This window comes from Oxyura jamaicensis, chromosome 8 (genome assembly GCF_011077185.1).
Source record: "Oxyura jamaicensis isolate SHBP4307 breed ruddy duck chromosome 8, BPBGC_Ojam_1.0, whole genome shotgun sequence".
Lineage (NCBI taxonomy): Eukaryota > Metazoa > Chordata > Aves > Anseriformes > Anatidae > Oxyura > Oxyura jamaicensis.
The window spans coordinates 3,724,558-3,742,592 of NC_048900.1; the positions used below are offsets into that span (position 1 = coordinate 3,724,558).

The 18,035-nt window shown below is 37.9% G+C and overlaps 1 protein-coding gene and 1 long non-coding RNA gene across 5 annotated transcripts in view; one reads left to right on the forward strand and one right to left on the reverse strand.

Annotated features, from left to right (window-relative positions):
* OLFM3 (olfactomedin 3) overlaps positions 1-18,035 on the reverse strand; it is a 58,657-nt gene that overhangs the window by 12,290 nt on the left and 28,332 nt on the right. The window contains exons 1-4 of one of the 4 annotated variants that reach the window (XM_035333443.1): positions 15,322-15,469; positions 8,042-8,188; positions 5,502-5,657; positions 1,436-1,655 (exon numbers count right to left, since the gene is read on the reverse strand). In XM_035333443.1, the coding sequence (XP_035189334.1) occupies positions 1,436-1,655; positions 5,502-5,648 (367 nt within the window). In that variant the 5' untranslated portion in view covers positions 5,649-5,657; positions 8,042-8,188; positions 15,322-15,469. Of the gene's footprint in view, positions 1-1,435; positions 1,656-5,501; positions 5,658-8,041; positions 8,189-12,790; positions 13,609-15,321; positions 15,470-18,035 lie in introns of those variants that run through there. The other 3 variants (XM_035333444.1, XM_035333441.1, XM_035333442.1) reach the window with 3 other exon arrangements.
* On the forward strand, positions 15,967-17,571 carry LOC118170856. Its single transcript, XR_004752898.1, has 2 exons — positions 15,967-16,089; positions 17,354-17,571. It is a non-coding gene; the product is annotated as an uncharacterized LOC118170856 (long non-coding RNA).

The window sequence follows — 18,035 nt, forward strand, 5'->3', positions numbered from 1 at the left end:
AAGAAGTTTCTGTTTGAAGAAGTCTTTCATGTACTTAGCCCATCATCACTATGTTATTTCAAGTGTAAAACAAAGAAACTGAAAATAAATAATTTAAGAGGGGAAACTAACCTAGATTTTTCTCATTCCATTGCCTCACAAAAATAGCACTGCCTATCAAATTAATAACATCATGCATAGCCTTCAAAAGTAAACAGCCCCCACCTGATAACAGATACTGATCACAGGATTGAACCTGGGAGTTTCTATTTTATTTATTTTCTTTCTTGACTTACAAAGCATTTATTTCTCATAGTGGGGGTGGATTGTTGGCTATAGCGACCAAGATTTCCATAGCGATTCCAAGATTTCCAATCAGGTTTCTCAGAATGCATGGACATCTCTGAGGGCAGACTTTGCAAAGTAGGTAGGTACCAATTACCCTGTTTAGGCAATGAAGTTAAGGCTGACACTTAAAGATAATTCAGACTTTTAGTTTTGGTAGCTAATACTGAGCTAGTGCTGATTTTTGGAGATGCTGAACATCAACTTTTTCTAACAAAACCCAGCAATGTGAGCCATGAAGATGGAGGCTGCCTGGTGTAAATCTAGTGCAGTGCTCATGATGGATTTTTGCTGTGTTTTCTAAAAAAAAATAATCATGCTTTACTCCACTAAATTAGATACAATGCTAATTTTGTTGTGTTCCAAATTGGAAAGTGGCACATCTGTCTTAATGCTGGTATTACAGGTCTAAAGACAGTGCAGTTGGAGGGGCCTCCCAGATGTCACAGCAAGATTTGTATCATCATTATATGGACAGTGCCAAACTGATTCCAGTCTACTTCTGACTAATTTTTTTTTCACACTCGTGAAACAAAGATGACCTAAAAAAAAAATCCCTGTCTGAACTTTTTAGAAAGAACCTTTGTAGCTCTCCAATGAGTTCTAAGTCTCTTAGATTTAAAGTTGCTGTCTTTTATAATTTTCCATCTCAATTCCTTTTGTATAAAGTAGGGTAGATATTATCTAAAATACGCTGGTGCAAATTTCGAGGGGTATGACTAACCTTAAGAGGAGTTACTCTTGATATTTTCTAGGGTAGCACAGATCAGAATATGGAATCATAGAGTCATTTAGGTTGGAGAAGCCCTCTAAGATCATCTAGTCTAACCTTTTACCTAGCACTACCAAGTCCACCGTTAAACCATGCCAGTAAGCACCACATCTACACATTTTTTGAATACCTCCAGGGATGGTGACTCAACTACTTCCCTGGCCAGCGTGTTTTAATACTTCACTGCCCTTTTGGTGAAGAATTTTTTCCTAAATATTTTTGTAATTTTTCCTAAATATAGTTCAGTCTTTCATCAAAAAAGAAAACTTAATCTTTCTATAGAGAAAACCAAAATTGTACAGCTGTGGGATCAAATCTGACATGAAATTGTAAACTTACTGAGCTTTTTCATGCAGTCTCGAAGCCTGGTTTCTAAACTGAGCACCCTCTGGTGTAGTTCCTCATAGTCATAAGCACCAATTTCTTCCTGAATCCCAGTGAGGACAGTAGACAGATTCCTAATTTCTTCCTTGAACTGGGTAATTAGTTTGGCATCAGTTTTGTATTGTTCCAGAACTGGGATCAGTGGAAGGAGCTCATCCATCTTTTCTTTCAGCTCCTGTTAAAGGTAATCAAATGTGTATTAGAGCAGTTTAAAGGAATTCAATCCTCTTATTCCCTTTTATGTAATATTTACGCCTGATTATTAAAATGACTTGAAAATGACTACTGATTTTCGTTAGAGCTTTTATTTCAGTGTATTGTGAAAGTCTTAGAAATCTCAGAATTAATGGCAGTAAGCAGTAGATAAAATGTGTGAGACAATAGTTTGTTTCTACTGAGGTACATGATTACCTTCAGGTGATCTCAGCCAGACCTGTTGTGGGTCTGACTTTCCATCCGGAGCATATAAACCCCCATGGACTGTATCTTTCTTGAGGAAAGGTGATTAGACCTGAACACCTGGTGACAGTCAAAAACATCACACCTGTTCTATAGTGGGTAAGCTGTTCATTTTTATTTCACTCCTTAGAAATACTGAGTTCGTTTTTTCCTAAACGTCTGTTGGACCCTGTTTAGTTCTGATCTGGACACAGCGATATATACCTCTTTCTTCTGACATAAAAAATCCAGGGTTCTTAAACTGTTTTGTACGTGTGGTCCTTCTGCATCACTAGGTGCCTTTGAACTTCCTCAGTTCTTGGTTCTGGGCTGTAGCAAATCATTTTATTGCTATGTGCAGTTGGTATGGTGTTGCCAATCCTGTTCCTAAACATTGATTGAGGAAAGCAAGGCTCCACTTGGGAATTTTTGGTTGTCCCTTTCTCAGACTTTTGTCACGTACATGGAGAATTTCTCTTTGTAACTTATAATGACCACTTATATATATATATATATATATTTTTTTTTTGCAATAATTCTTTTACATGCGCTAAACTTAATCTTTACTAAATTAGTCTAGATTGAGGTTATTTTTTTTCTTTGTATTTTTTTTTTTTTTCTGTAGATAACCTCAAAGAATCCTTGCAATCAGAAGGTTTGGCTTTATGAAAAGCATGCAGGTTTGCCCTTGATTTGCATATCTGCTTATATTTTGAGAAAACAGCAGGACTTCTGTGAGCTAATGCCAGAGGCGTGAGGAGATGCAAGCCTGGACAAAACAAGAAAAAGGGTGGAAATTGAGACTTGTTAGGTACTAGTATTAGGTGATAATAGAGACTGAGAATGGATGAGGACACACAGGGAGGGACTACTGAAGAGATTAGTAAACGGAGTCCTGAAGGAATAGATGGAGTAGTCAGCAGGTTAAAAGGGAAAGCAGAAGAGAACTAAATGGATGCCTAAGCACAAGGAAGAGGTGCAGAAGCAAATGTGGCCAGAAGTTAGCATAGTCAGTGAGACGCATGGAGATACGTACAGTTTGTTACATCACTTGTAGAAATGGATGCAATAAACATGGTAAAACATTTTCAAAATAAATAACATAATGTCAAACAGAATGCTTGTCTACTGAGGAGATGTGAAAGAAGCTGATAGTCAGGGTTGGCATTAGATCTGCTTGAAGATCTGCCTCTGAGTTTTTACCTCTCAAACATGTTCTAGAACAGCTTGAGAGTTCTATATCTCTTCAGTACCCAGCTCATCCATGTAGTCTTAACAATTGCTGTCATATTGGAATTATTATTTGCTCAAAACAAAGACCTATGTGTGGAGTTGGGGACAATAGTTTGCGCGCAGGTTATCATAATATCTTGAAAGTGGCATTTGAATTACAAAGATATGTTGTTGTAAACGGATTAGAGACCATCAGGAGTTTTCTTTGTATCTTTGGCTCTGTTCTCAAGGGGTCTTCCAATTGTAGAATATTAGCAGAATTATTGATATGGACAGAAGGAAATGAAGAGTTCTTGTCTACAGGTAAAACTATTTTTTATTTGTCTGTCCTTATTAAACATTCAGCTTGAGCCTAATCTATCTGTAAAAACAAATAGTCGTGTCTTTCTTGATAGCAATGAGACTAGGTTTTGTGATGTGGAATGCAGAGCTCCAGAAGCCAAAGTTTATATTTAATTTTGAAATGATGAACTCAGCCTTTGGTTCTAGGGGCAGTAAGCAGTCAAAAATCATGGGTAAACCATGGATGGACAAACAAAAGTCAGCAAGATGATGCGTTTAGGAGAATTAGCGGAGGTAGCTTATTCCTGACAGAATTTATGTCAGATGAAGTATCATTTGAGCAAACTGCTGTAACTTTTTTGGAGGGGACCAGATATCTTTTGCCTGGCATGAATGCTGATTTGACAGAAATATGACCACGAGAATTTGTACTATTTGGCTCTCAGAAACATGGAACCATAGCATAAAACATCTCACTTCAGTAAATGATATAAAGATGTTTTAGGTGTTTTCATGAAAAAAAGCAAACCAAAACCCAAACCGTAGTGTTTGCTGACACTCCTAACTTGTTGCTATGATGAGTGGTATAGGAACTAAATTGTGCTGCAACATGAATGGGTGGTAGGCGTATTCTGGTGCTTTGTGCCTGCTGATGGGAGGGGTTCTGTGATATCAAGAATAAGTTTCTGTGTCTCAGGTAAGATAAAGCACTGGAATTTCAGTAGGTTGAATTTCAGGAAGTCAGCAGCATACTGTGTGATGTGGACCTTCTAAATTACTCTATCATTTGATTGGCTGGAAATCTGTTTTGTGCTCTTGGCAAACTATCAAACTGAGGTTAAGTGACTGACCAATATAAATACTGAATATTTAAAAGGTTAGAATACTGCAGAAGTCTGCTATCTTTGACATCACATATCAGACAGTCAAATTTTGATATTTTGTTCAAGAAAAACTATTATGAGGATAAAGAATATACAATGGCATTATAGAAATGTGTTGTAGCAATGAGTGATGAAAGGAAAAATGGCGGAGCTTTACTACCTGAAAATTACTGGAAATATGTGTTTGAATATGAAGAGTGATGACCAAGAATAATGATTAGTAGTCAGATCATTAACGTACTTAATTCCTGATGCTATTAAGCCCAGGATATTCAGTGTCTCTGGAAAATAAATTAGCTATGTAATTGTTTAGGTATACAACTTTAATGCTGATTAGAAAAGTATGTCCATTTTGTGTTTCATGAAGGGTTTAAATACAAATTTTGTTAATGTAATCTTTGGAATATATTTTCTAGATCCTATCTTGCTGTCTTGCAACCTGAAATACCGTTTATCAGACTTGATATTTGAAGAACTTAACTATGCTGTAAATTTTTCTCCTTAAAAGTACTTCAGTTGGGTGTTTTATTTATTTATTTATTTTTTATTTATTTTTCAGAATACACAAAGCTGTTTTGTAATCTTTGGAACCCTCCTTCCTCACAAAAAGATTGGCTTGTGGTTTTTTCTTGTCATTAAAATTCCTTAGAAGTCTTTTTTTAATCATACAGATGCGACTGGGAATGATTGCCCTCCTCCCCTATCCCAAACTCAGAATAGCAAACATTCAGACATGAAATTAGATCTTAATTCTACTGGATAAAAATTACAACAACCTGATTTATCACAGGCTTTCTTCCCTTCAACTGCAGTGAACATCAGGCAGCAGTAAAAGAGCAGAACTCTCCAGTTGCTTGCTATTAATTCCATTGGATCCCCCCATTTATCACTGGAGCTTGAATGAATATAAATTTCTCAGTATGACATGCACATTGACACAGGAAAAACAGGAATCTGTTTCTAGTGACATATCTCCAATATCTTAATAATTAATGGTTACTTCCTAGTACAATTAAACTGAACAGAGCAGAAGATTATTATCATAAAGGAAATCTTATTAAGCTTTTCACTTTAATGTTGCTCTTGTATGAACATTTCAAGCTGAGATCTTAGCAGTCCATGCATTGCTGCTTAGTACATTGCTTCCTGCAGGCTTTCAAAGTTATTGTTAAAATAAAACCTACTTGAAAATGCTTTGTCATTAATGTCTTCCGATCATCTTCAATTTGCCGAAACTTGGCCTTCAGCCCTTTCATTTGTGTTTCCATTTTTAAAACATACTGGAAATCCCTCTGAGTCCGTAGATTTAAAACTTCAATAGATTGGGACATATTCTGAACCTGTTAAAGAAGAACACTCTCTAAATGCACTTTTTGTTGCTTTACTTTTTTTTTTTTTTTTCCCTGCTTAGATAGTTAAATGTCAGGCAATAAAATGTGCTTATGTCAAGGCTTATGTCAAGGCTTTAGTCGTGAGTCATTTATACCACAGTATAGGTTTTAAATTCCGTAACTGCATGACAGTACAAAAATTGGGGGACAGGGCTAACAGAGGGCTAGCAGGAGCGAGATCTTAGAGCCACCGAGTATTTGGATAGTTTCCTTGAGGTAGAGAGGGGGATCCTTTCAGCACCATTTTCGATGGGCTGGAAAAATGCTGTTAAGTGTTAGAGTCTACTTTGTCTTTTGTAGTAGATGCTGCCTGTTCTTCAGGACGTTCCATGCAGCATGTGTTTCCTCCTCCACTTGAGGAACAGGACTAAGACTGGGAGAAAATTTCTGAGTTGTTACGAAGAGTGTGATTTTCATAGCTAGTAGGCATTGGTATAATAATTCACTATAAGGAATACATGAGACTGTCCAGAGATAAGCTGCGATGGGACCGTCATTAAATTGGGATTTGCTTGTGGTCTTACAAGTATAAAATTAGAAGCTTTAGCCAATTGTCTTAATAGTAGAAGAACATTTTGTATAGGTAAGTGAATGTTCAGGAAACTGTAGTACAGCAAGTGACCTCCTTTAGCACTTTCACTAAAATGAGGCAAGGACTTTTCATCTGGAGTTAATTATATATTATCCAACAGTACCTATTATTAAAACAATGCTTTTCCCAGTCATAAACATGACACATTTTGCAAATGCAGTTATTATTTTCAGTAAGTGTTCTGCCCACTAAAACAGGAAAAAAAAGTGGACTAGGGAAAAAAAAAATATTAAGTGCTATATTGAAGTTTTGTCTCAAAAAAAACAAAAAAAAATCGACCTTCCTAATAAACCACAAAGGTACCAGCACTCCTGTTGTCTGCAAGAGCATGTAAAATGTAAACTGATATTTGTATTTGAAATTAATATGTTGTAACCTACGGACTGCGGGGATTCAGAAACATATACTCTTAAAATAGTTCAGATCAGCTTTTGGACAGTTGCTCTGATTGCTCCTATCTCCTGTCATGGATGGTAGGTGGAAAGCCAACTAATTGAGTTTGGTTGGGATTTTTATCAGTTTTGGAAAAATATGAAGGTCGTGTGAACCCCATTCGAGGAGACTCTACCCTCACCTATGTATTTAGCTTGGAAAAATTCTGATGTTTTATTTCGACCCTGAGATGGAAAAATAGCTCATTGAAACCTGTTAATATATTCTGTGGAGGAGAGGGCAAGGAGAAATAACTGAAGATGGGTACCAGGAGCAAACGTGCCTGCCTGTCCTCCCATCTCCTTTACATTTCAACTTTCTTCTGAGAAAGGGATTGTTCTTGGCAAGTTTCTAAAACTACTTAGTTGCGTGTCATGCTATGGACTCTGTCAAAAACCGAAATTAAGTCCCTGCTGAAGTTCACGGAGGTTTATGGAGGGAACATCTGCAGGATTTAGCATTGGTGTGATTTTTATGTAGCTGGAAAAATACTGAAAATTGTGTGCTGAAAAATGCATATTTATTTTTTTTAGGTCTACATTTTATGTTGCTTTCTGCTGTTGCTGTTCAAATGCTGTGTCTCAGTCTCTCCGGTTATGAACTACTAGCTCTTACACAGTAGCTACAAACTTGGTTACCTTCGTAAGGAATGCAGAATAGTAGTTTGTGTTCTCATGGCTGCAGTGTTTTTTCAGTTCATACGAAATAACACTTTACCATTTTTAATATATACACAGTAGTGGATAATACTGGGAATAAGAATTGGGTTGTTTAGACAAAAATTGCACCATCAGAGAATGAAATAAATAGTATTAACTGAGGAAATAACAAATAAAAATAACTTAGAGCTGTTTCTCATCTGTACAGTCTGCTTTGATGGTGCTGTCATGTCTGTATCTCATTATTTGCTGATAAGAGACAGGGAATGACCTTCAAGAGACTTACACGTTTGAAGCAGGAGCTGTAGTTTAAATCCCACAACAACGAGGAAGTTTAAGGTGGGATTTGTAACTGCTTTGACACAGGGAAAGTCAGTCCTGTATGTGTGTAAGGAAGGGTTTGGGGAATGAACACGAGAAGACGCAGCTTCAGTTTGCTAGATAAGTGGCTTGGGTTGACAGAGGTGTGCTATAAGGAAAACAGACAAATTCAGGTAAGTGGTGAAAACACAGGTAGGGGATATACCCTGAAGGAATATTTTTATAGATAACACTTCAGGACACCGTTATATATTAAACTTAGAGAGACAGGAGTGGATTTCCAGGGGAAGTTCAGTGATCAAAAGGAGATACTCACTGGGAAGACTTACCTTCTCTAGCAGCTGTCTGAGTTGTCTGCTCTTGGCATCTCTTGAACATAGGTTTTGTTCGGGTGCAACAACAGTACAAATGCAACGGCCATCAGGATCTTGGGCTGAACTATAAACTTGCCACCCCTCCTTGGGGCTAATCTGAGTCTGTAACACAACAACAACAACAAAAATAAAGGGAACAGAACTGATTTCATTGTTGTTTGAAAACACCACCTAATTTTCTTTATTTTTGTATCATGTATTTGCAGTGAGGTTCCTCCGAGTCATCACTCATTATTTTCTTAACTAATTAGGCTGGTGATTTTGCACAGTTTTGCCATGTCTCACGTCTGCAGAAGAGTCTATGAGCATTGTTTCCAGTGTGGGTGGGAGCAGTCTCCTGTTAGTGATTCAGCACAAGTGGTTGATGTAATCCTTCGCAGAGGGATGGTAAGGTTTTTCATTAACAGAGAACAAATATGTCCTTTCAGCTTGAATGACTTTTACTTTAGACTAATGGAAGCAACAAAGACAGAAAAGAACAAATACAAAATCCCAAAGAGAGAGCACAGTCTGTGACTCACGCAATAGGGAATAGGCTGGGAAGCGGTTCTGGAGGTGTGTTCGCAGCTTTGCTCTTAAAGATGCAGCACACAGAAAACTCTTCTTGGTTGACTTCAGCCACACATACACCAAAGGGAAGACGGGGCGGTACTGAGAAGTACTAGGTTAGTTTGGATGATGGGGGCTGATGGCACAGGGCAGCAGAGACACCGCACTGTCCTTTACGGGCACGGAATTCTAGAGATTCCGAACCTGTTCTTTATCAGCAACCACCACCACCAGGAAGAGCAACGCAAAAAACTGTATTTCCTTCCAGAGCCGGCCAACGCTCCGCTGCCCTTAAAGCACATGCGATACCTTGCAAGAGTAGGCATCTACCTGCTTAATGGGATTTACAGAAATGCACAGCATCAGAACGAGACAGAGCAACATAATTAGATGATTGAACAAATTCAGGTGAGGGAATGAAAACTAATTGGCACCAGAAATATTTTGACTGTTTCCAGGCTGTAATTTCAAGCTAATGTTATGCATTATTCTTTTCTAATAATACAGTATTGACTCCTGAATTTTACAGTGCAGTTGCTAATGGATGGCACTGAAGCATTTTTGGTCTGGATGAAGTTGGAATAAATTAATTTTGGTATGAAATTGTACTCAGTGTCAGCACAAAGAGAGACTGTTAAAACTGCCAAGCTTTGATATGATGCTTAGTGAGGAGTAAGTGGTATAGTTCCTTGCCTCAGAAAAGGTACAGTATCTCTGTAGACTGAGGTTAGGACAGGTAGCAATATTTTTCTGAGTATCGGCACACTGTTAGAGAAGAGCATAGACTTTTTTCCCCCCACAATGTCTATTTTGAAGAAGTCATTGAAGACAGCAGTGACCTCTTTTACTGTGGAGTTAACTAAAATAAGAACTGTATTGTTCCCTTGTTTTGCAAGGAAGAATAAGGTATCATAACGCAGATGACTAAATAGAGGACAGTCAAACTTGGGTTTGATAGAAAGGCATTTCCAGAGGTCAGTGCTAAATTGTACCACTATGGTTGTGTTCTTGTAGCCTTAATTTTTACAGCACAGGTGATCTAGTTTAACACATGGAGAACAATAAAAACAAAACAAACTTACAACTGGAGAGATGATTTAAACTAGATGTGAGCAGCTACTAAAATTGTCAGCTAGAACAACTGAAACCTCTTAAGGCTGGTGACCCTTGCGAAGCGTAAGCTCTGCTCACAAGTTTCCATGCTTCTCTGTACAACGGCTGCCCAGTGTGCCCACACAAGAGCAAGTTCTTGTTGAAGTTCAGGAGCCTAAAGCTTGCAATTATAATGCCTACAGAACAGAAGTTTATGAATAAACTGCGATATTTGCAATAGCTGCTATTTGTAGATTGATAGCATCCTGATTTTACTGCATCCAAGTGAATGGAGTTCTCTGCAGTGGAGAATGGATGCAATAGCAGGATCGTGCATGGTCTGTGGTAAAGCAATTACAGTCCATGCTGTGTTGTCAAAGGTATTTGTGTATGCTAGCAATGTGTATCTCTGTGTTTCATCTGAGAAAAGAATATTTATTGATTAATTTGGCTGATGTTTTCTTATGGCACCTAACATATATCTTGATTAAAAAAAAAAAAAAAAAGACAAAGTAGCTATTTGGGAAAATATTTTTCACAGTGGAAGACCTTCAGGCACAATATGAGTGCGTTGTGATGGGCTGCCCATGCAGAAATGAGTGCTGAGATGTTTTTTCCCAGTATTCTTTGCTACCTGTGTGCATGCCATTGGGACACCTTTGTTAACTAGGATGGGTAATATGAATAATTGCAAAGAAAAATAAGCGTGTGCAGGTAGGTGCACTTAGCTTTTTTTTCTCTCTCTTCTTTGTCACTTAATGCCTATCTCAAGCAGAAACTGCTGTGCCACACGGAAGGAGCTAGAATGCATCAAAACCTTTTGAAAGCTGCTGAATCTACTCTCCAAATGCAGGCTTCCTGCTGACAGGCCTTAGTCAACAAACGGGGAAAGAAATAACGAGTGGTGAACAGCAGCAATGATGACAAATCATTCTAGTTCTTGGAAATCTGGGGAAAACAGAAGAGTCTCTACAAAGACCCATATTAATCTCTCTTGGCAGGCTGCTGAGCTACAGTCACTTTACTTACCTCCAAAAGATTTACTTTTTTCACTTGCACTCACATTCTGATAAAGCTGCTAGAGCTGCCTCCATTGTTACGAGTAATTGGGCAAAGGGAAATACATATAGTCAGTATCAGTGCTCAGATATAACAATTATGTCAAATTGTCTTGTGGTTTTGGTCCTGGGAGTGAAACTTTGCTGAAGAGGGGGGTCTTTCCCCTGACCCCACCTCACCATACATTTCTTCCAGCAAGGGCAGGAGAAAATGTTAATAAAGGTGGGGAGGTTTTGCTCTTTTCTCCTGGTGCAAGGTGTGCAACTTTTGAGCTGTGTATAGGGGAGAACTTCGGGAGAACTGCTTGCGCGGCACTGTTCGCTGGAGAAGCTGCCAGGGGATGACAGTAACTTGACAGCTAACTTTAATTGACAGCTAACAGTTAAAAAACCAGGTAGTGATGACCACAGCATCACTGGGCACCTGGGCCATAGAGCCTCAGCTAGAAGCTGAAGTTCAGAAAAAGGCAGCCGAGTTGTGGTGCTAGTTTTACAACAACACCCCACCTGATTGAATACCAGATGGTATTTTTTCCACTTGGAGGGTGTTGCCAAGCTCAGATAATTGGGTTTTTGTGCTTGTGTCCCCAGCTCTCGAGGCTCTCCTGCTAGCCATCTTGAAACCCCAAATGTGCATATAACTCCAACTTTTGAGTTTGAAGAGCATTACTAAAATAAGACTTCGGAGGCATTTGTCACATCAGTGTTCTGTTGAAGCCGCGGGAGGCATGGCAGTTTACAGTACTTGGAATTTGAAAATGACAATATATAGAATCATGCATTAGTGTGTAAATATATATATGGCTACATGTTACAACAGCAAGTCTGCACCTCTTAGCCACCCAATTGCAACTTTTAACTTGGATTTAAATTAGATAGGGAACTTTATTTCTTACAATATCACATTGCCACAAGAACTAGCAAACTGTATTGTAGGTCAGTGGGCATAAACTACATTTACAGAAAACAAAACGGAGCTTTTCCTTGTCTTCTCACCTTGATGCTCTAAAACTTAAAAGAATTGTTTCTTACAATATAATCAAATTTAAAGTAGCGATATTTAAAGTCTAAATGCGGTGACTTTCTGCAGTAATGCTTTTCCTGTGTGCATATATTCAATTAATTAAACGATTAGTTAATTAGTCAATGCATTTTTATTTACAACTGAAAAATTAAGTTCTGTATATTGTGCTCTACTGTACAAACAGTTAAATACATCATTTACGTAACACGCTATTATACAAACATCTGACTGCAGCTATAATAAAATAGTTTTACTAACCATTTAGAAAAAAAGGTGTTCCAGTTTAACTTACAAATAACTTATAAGTAGGATGGTGTTCCTTGTTGTCCAGCTAAACTATGACTTTAATTTTTACACTTTTCATTAATAGCTAATCACAGCTTTTCTGTAGGTCTGAATTAACAGAGGCTGCTGTATATGAGCATCAAACATACCAACTGATATTTGTTATTTCTACAATTACCTTTCTGATACCCAGCTTCCTAGTACCAATTTTATTTTAACAGCTATTTATTTGCTTAACCGTGCTCCAATAAAGAAAAACTAAGAAAGAATCAGGCTCCTTGAATATTGTAGTCAATAGCTTATGTATAGCACTAATCAGACACAAATTAAAAAGAAATCTCCTGATACCTGTTTTCCTTAATAATGCAGTACATTTTTTTCTGGAGCAGTAAACAGGCAAAATATCGAAGCAGAAGAAATGGCATTGCTGGGCTATTTTTAGCATTTCGCCCTCAAGATGAAGGCATTTGTTCTTAAATATTTAAGGATGCTATTTTAAAATCTTTTCTTTCATAGTAAGACCACAACATGCTCACCAATGTGCAGATTTATGATGCCCAAAAAGAAGCATGCATTAAGTGATGACAGGAAGATTAGTACTCTAAAAAGATTCACAAAGAGGCAACAGAGTAAAGCTTTTGCTGGCACTTACTAGCTCAGCATTCAGATGGATTGCAACACATCACAGCTACTTACTAGAGTATCTGAAGTGGACAGTCTGGTGCTATTTAGTCCTACCAGAGATGGGAGAGTTTGGGACATCCAGTTAGAGATCATTGCCACGGTACTAAGAACAGCACCAAGCTTCAGCAGTGGAGGGCTCATTGCTGTGGAGCTAATGAGTTTTCATAGTGACTGATTATCATCCCAGTGCAGGCTGGCGGTGAGAGGCGTGACTGCAGCACACGACAGCCTCAGCGGGGAAGGACCGCAAGGTACCCAGACTGAATCATCCGTTAAGAACACTCCTACCTTTATTTGGCCTCTGTCTTTGCTCTCACTACCAATGCAAATAAATAAATAGTATTTATTTACTATTTATGACTATAATGCTTATTATAGGACTTGGCAGTCCTTTACGTGCTAATAGCCATTGCAGTTTACCATTGCAGGAGATGGGATTGGTGAATTACCTCTTTATAGGTGCTGGAAAGTCAATTAGCACTTAATTAGCTTAGTCCTTGCAGAACGGACTCAAACAGTACATTTAGTCTTTCTGTCTGAAATTCAAAAGCACAATCACAAAACCAAAACAACCAAAACCAAACCAAAACAACAACCAACCAACCAAAAACCTCCCCACTCCCCATCACTGTTTTGGTACAAATATGCTCAGGTATATTTCAAAAGATGATACAGGAACTATTCTTGTCCCAGGGGACGGGGAGGGGTGAGAGCTGTAAGGCTGCCCATGAAAGCACATAGGCAGGCACTCTCAGAAACCTGCCCAAATGCCCCTTGATTTCTCGATCTCACATAAATGACAAACATCAGCAACTTCATAATTTGCAAGGCTTCTTACGATACTTGTTTATAAAAGCACACTGAAATAGTATGTAGGTTCATATATCTCAGTGTTTTTGTTACTGTGCGTGTTTTTATACTGAAAATTTTTGCATTACAGGGCTGGCAGACTCAGGATGTCTTCCCTGTTGTTTGGTTAGGAACACAAAATAAGTTGTGGGTTGCTCATATAGCGTTTGGGGGCTGCTTTTGGCTCTAATCTGCTGTTAAATCTGATGTTCTCTAGTGCTGTAGACTGATCTCCAGGTTCAGTAGCAATTAATCTTTTTCAGAAACTTAGTGTGGGGAAAAAAATGAGTGCAGAAATCATTGTGCTGTTGAGGAAGCTTTCCTTTTTTTTTTTTTTTTTTTTTTTTTAAGAGTTATTTAAAAAGAAGAAATGCTGAGCAGGGATTTCTAATGGCAATTATTTTAAAGAGAACTTGCTTAAAAATTTGCAGAGATGGACTACTGTGTGTGCTTCCAGAGGCAATTATGGATTTAATATGTTTCTGAATTTGTGTCCAAAGGATTATGTTTTTCTTAAAGAACTTCCAAAGTTTGTATGAAGGAAACCTGTAATGAAACTGAAAGCGATGCATTTTTAGAGCAGTGTGCCATCACAAATGTAAACTTACCATACTCACTATAAGCATAAACTTATAGTTTACATGTAAACTTGAATTTGCTACAGTCCTGCAGACATTTTTTCAGATTCTCAGACCTTGTACACCAAATTCAGGCTAACCTTTTCTCTTCCGACATTAATTTAGAATGATTTCAATCTCTGTTGTTTAACAAAGACATACGGAAAACTAGGTTTTAAAAAAAGAAACAGAAAACCACATGGAGGGCTACGATGTAATCTTAGAAGGGGTCTTCAGGCACAAAGATTCAGCAATAGAATACACGGAGAAATTCTTCGTACCCAGATGTTAAATATTTTCTGGGAGTCACACAGTAAGGTGACCTGCAAAATGTTTCAGGTACTCCAAACAAAACCACACCTAATTCACTGAAGAGATGCACTTGAAAACTGAAAGAATGAGTTGATTTGCTTATATGCAGCTTCTACACAGAAAAATAAGCTTTTGGCTAATTTCCGTATACATACATAGACATGAAAGTAAAAGATCTATCTGAAAAGGATAAATTAAAATGTTAAACCTGTTGTAGTTTTAATTACCTGACGCATGTTGAATGCACGCACTTGTGCATCCCAGTAAAAGCAGAGTTGCACTGGATCAGCCTTCCTGATTCATTTCATTCCTTTTTTTAGCAACAGCCAGCAGCAGATGCTTAATAGAGGAGCGTAAGAGAGGAAACATACTGCAATACTTTCCTTGCTGTAGCCTTCCAGCAGTGTGGTGCTGACAGGGCCTGAGGTTGTAACTGTGTTCAGTGGCCTTTCCAGGAAGCTTTCCTCCATTAATTTCTCATCACTTTTTAACTCATCTGTAACTTGGGGTGGCACATCATCTACTGATACGGAGTTCCGCGGTTTAATCTTGTCCTTTGTGAGAAGTACACTTACCAAAAGTTGTGAGTAGACTGCCAATTTAAGAAATGCTGTGTTTAGTTCCAATCTGCTATTTTCCAATGAAAAATGCATTTTTGGTAAGTATAACCTTGATCTACTTCTAATAACCAGAACATCTTTTGGTTACTTAGGAGAAAAGAAATAAAAAGTCATCAATGAGACTGAGAGGCCGGTCAGGCGTTACCTCAGCATGATGAAGGGCAGAGCGAGTGGAGGTGTTTGAGTGTTCAAAATAGAGTTCCTGTACCTACGGAGATGCTTCGTGGCTCAAAGTTGGGTTTTGTCCTGTGGAGCAGATGGGCTTGTGTTCAGGCTCCGTTTTTCCCCCGGACATGAGGTTGCTGTGCAAAGTAGTGTGGTAGAAGAAGAGCACATAAGATCTTTTTAACATGACTCGAAGGATCAAGCATAACATTTTCTTAGAGCAGCAAGAAAGAGACAGAAAATGTAATGGAACATCACTGAATTCAACCTTCAGCATTGACTTTTTTTTTCTCTTTCCCATTTCAGGGTGTAGTTACGTAAAATGTAAATCACAAATAGAGAAAGCTAAGGCTATAGAGTAGATATGTGAATGCCATGCCATCAGAATGTTGAAGACTAGAATAACAGCAATGTTGGACCTTTAACACCTTTAAAGATCTACGTAAGATTAAAAGGGAGTGAATTTCAGTCCAGTGCAATTGCCCAGGGCCATGATATCAGTCAGCCAAGGTAGCATACAACGTACTGTCATGAAGAAGTGTAGACAGAAACATAATAATCACTTTTCTCTCTAATATGATTACAGGTGCAGAATTCAAATTACAATATCCAGGCCCTAAAAATTGAAAGAAAACATCTGAGACAGTTTTCTTAACAGGAAAACTTAATGGTCCATGAGAAATCATTAAGACTACTGGATGAAGGAAAAAGAAAGATCTGCTCTCAAGAGTCTCCCCATTGTGTAAAGGTATTTCCAAACTTTGCTGCGTTAAAACTGTTAGAGCAACTTGTCAGAGGCTGGGCATTGAACAAACGGTAGGACACACATTCTAAATGCCTGATAATGCAAGATACCAAGTGCATAAGAGAAACTAGAGTAAAGCCCTTACACGGTGTATTAACACGTGCACACCAAAGTTATGCAGACATATTACCATGTCCCTATATTTATACATACTATTTATATTCCTTCAATAATTTCAGTGGTTACTTTAAATGAATATCCTATAAATTTCTTCCTCTTTCCTGTACCTCCATTTGTTCTGAAATACATCAAGAGCCAGTCTCTTTGCTGAACTCTTGCAATTAATTGCCAGCCTGTCAATTTCACAAGTAATTCTTTTTTTCTCTCTCTCTTTTTTTTTTTTTTTTTTTTACTTCAGAGCTAAATTGTTTATAATTTCTCTCTGTTGTATGATTTTCTCATATGGGTTCTTCTGAAGCACTTCAACATTCTCTCTAGATCTGACTAACACCAAAAGATTCTGCTGTTCACCAGTTTTATCACCTATTTTGTTCCTGTATTCTTTAGAGGTTTAATAAGGACATGAATACCCCCAGTTCCAACACATTTCCTTGAACAGTCACACTGCATTTGTACCACATTGAGCTGCAGCTGTTTATATTTTTGTTTTTCTTTTAAACATTTTCTGATCCACAGAGGACCATAGTCTGTCCCCTCGTGACTGTTTTAACCTTTGACAAACTGCATTGCAAAGACAGTAACTTTTCCGAAGTCCAGATGAGTAATTACTGCTGATTATCCTTAATCCCATGTATCGTCAGCTCCCACAAAGAATGCTCTTTGTTTGGGCCACGTGATTGTTCCTAACAGATGATATGCTGCTTGGCTTTTGTGTATATTCATTATATTCATTACATACAGAATATTCATTAACGTATTTTAGAATTTTATTTTCTTCCAACTAGTCTGCCTGCTGAAGTGAAAACCGGCTGATGGGCGATTCACAGTATTGCTGCTAGATATGTCTTTCAAGGTAGCATTCCAGGAGATACTCCTCTAGTATTCTTGTCTGGTTCTATACTGGCAAATTACCCCGTGGGTGATATCTGGATTCCCCATGGTGCTGAAGTTAGATCTGCTGTAAGTGCGTAAGGGCTTTAAAGCACATTAACGTTGTGGTGCAAAGCTGCAAAAATGCTTTTCTAGGACCTTAAATATTTAGAAGCTGTGTCCTATGCTGCTGCTAGACTTGGGTTTGTTTACAGAGGCTACACCTTTCCTCCAGACATGGACTTGAGTTGTGCAGTGTCAGCATAGGCAATATTTCTTATGTCACGCATCCATTTGTCAAACAGCTGTTTCAGGGTGCTACTGCAAGGGAACCTGTCCATGGGAACAGTGAAAACATCATTTTCCCTAACCAGTGGAAATGCTTACTGGAACTATATTTTACTTGTGTTCTTATTAGAGTTGTAGGAATGCTTTCTGTTAAAGAACAGAAACTTTGAAATAATTTTAGCTCTATTTCACCATAAATGTTTAGGGAAATTAAAAAATGGAAGGCAAATATTAGAAAACTTTTGTGAGAAACATACTTGCAATCATATAAACAAAGACCTTTTCAGAAACCATAGAAAAACTGAAGAGTTGTTCTCATCTAGTTAGATCATAAGTTTTTGTTTTATTTCCTATGTTTCACGTAAGCTCTATTTTAAAGAAGAGAAAAAAGGTGCAATTTCACATTTCCAGTTCTTGATATGCTGCTAAGAAATGGTCTTATGAGCAAGAGCTAGAAAGTACTAATGCTTCTAAAATCTAAGTACTATTCTTTTAAAACAAGTTACTGTGATTTATTATTATTTTACTGGCATAGTAACTTTCTCTTTTTGGAGCCAAATTATCTTAGAGTGAAAGCTAAATTATTTTTACAGGATGACTGCACGTGCCAT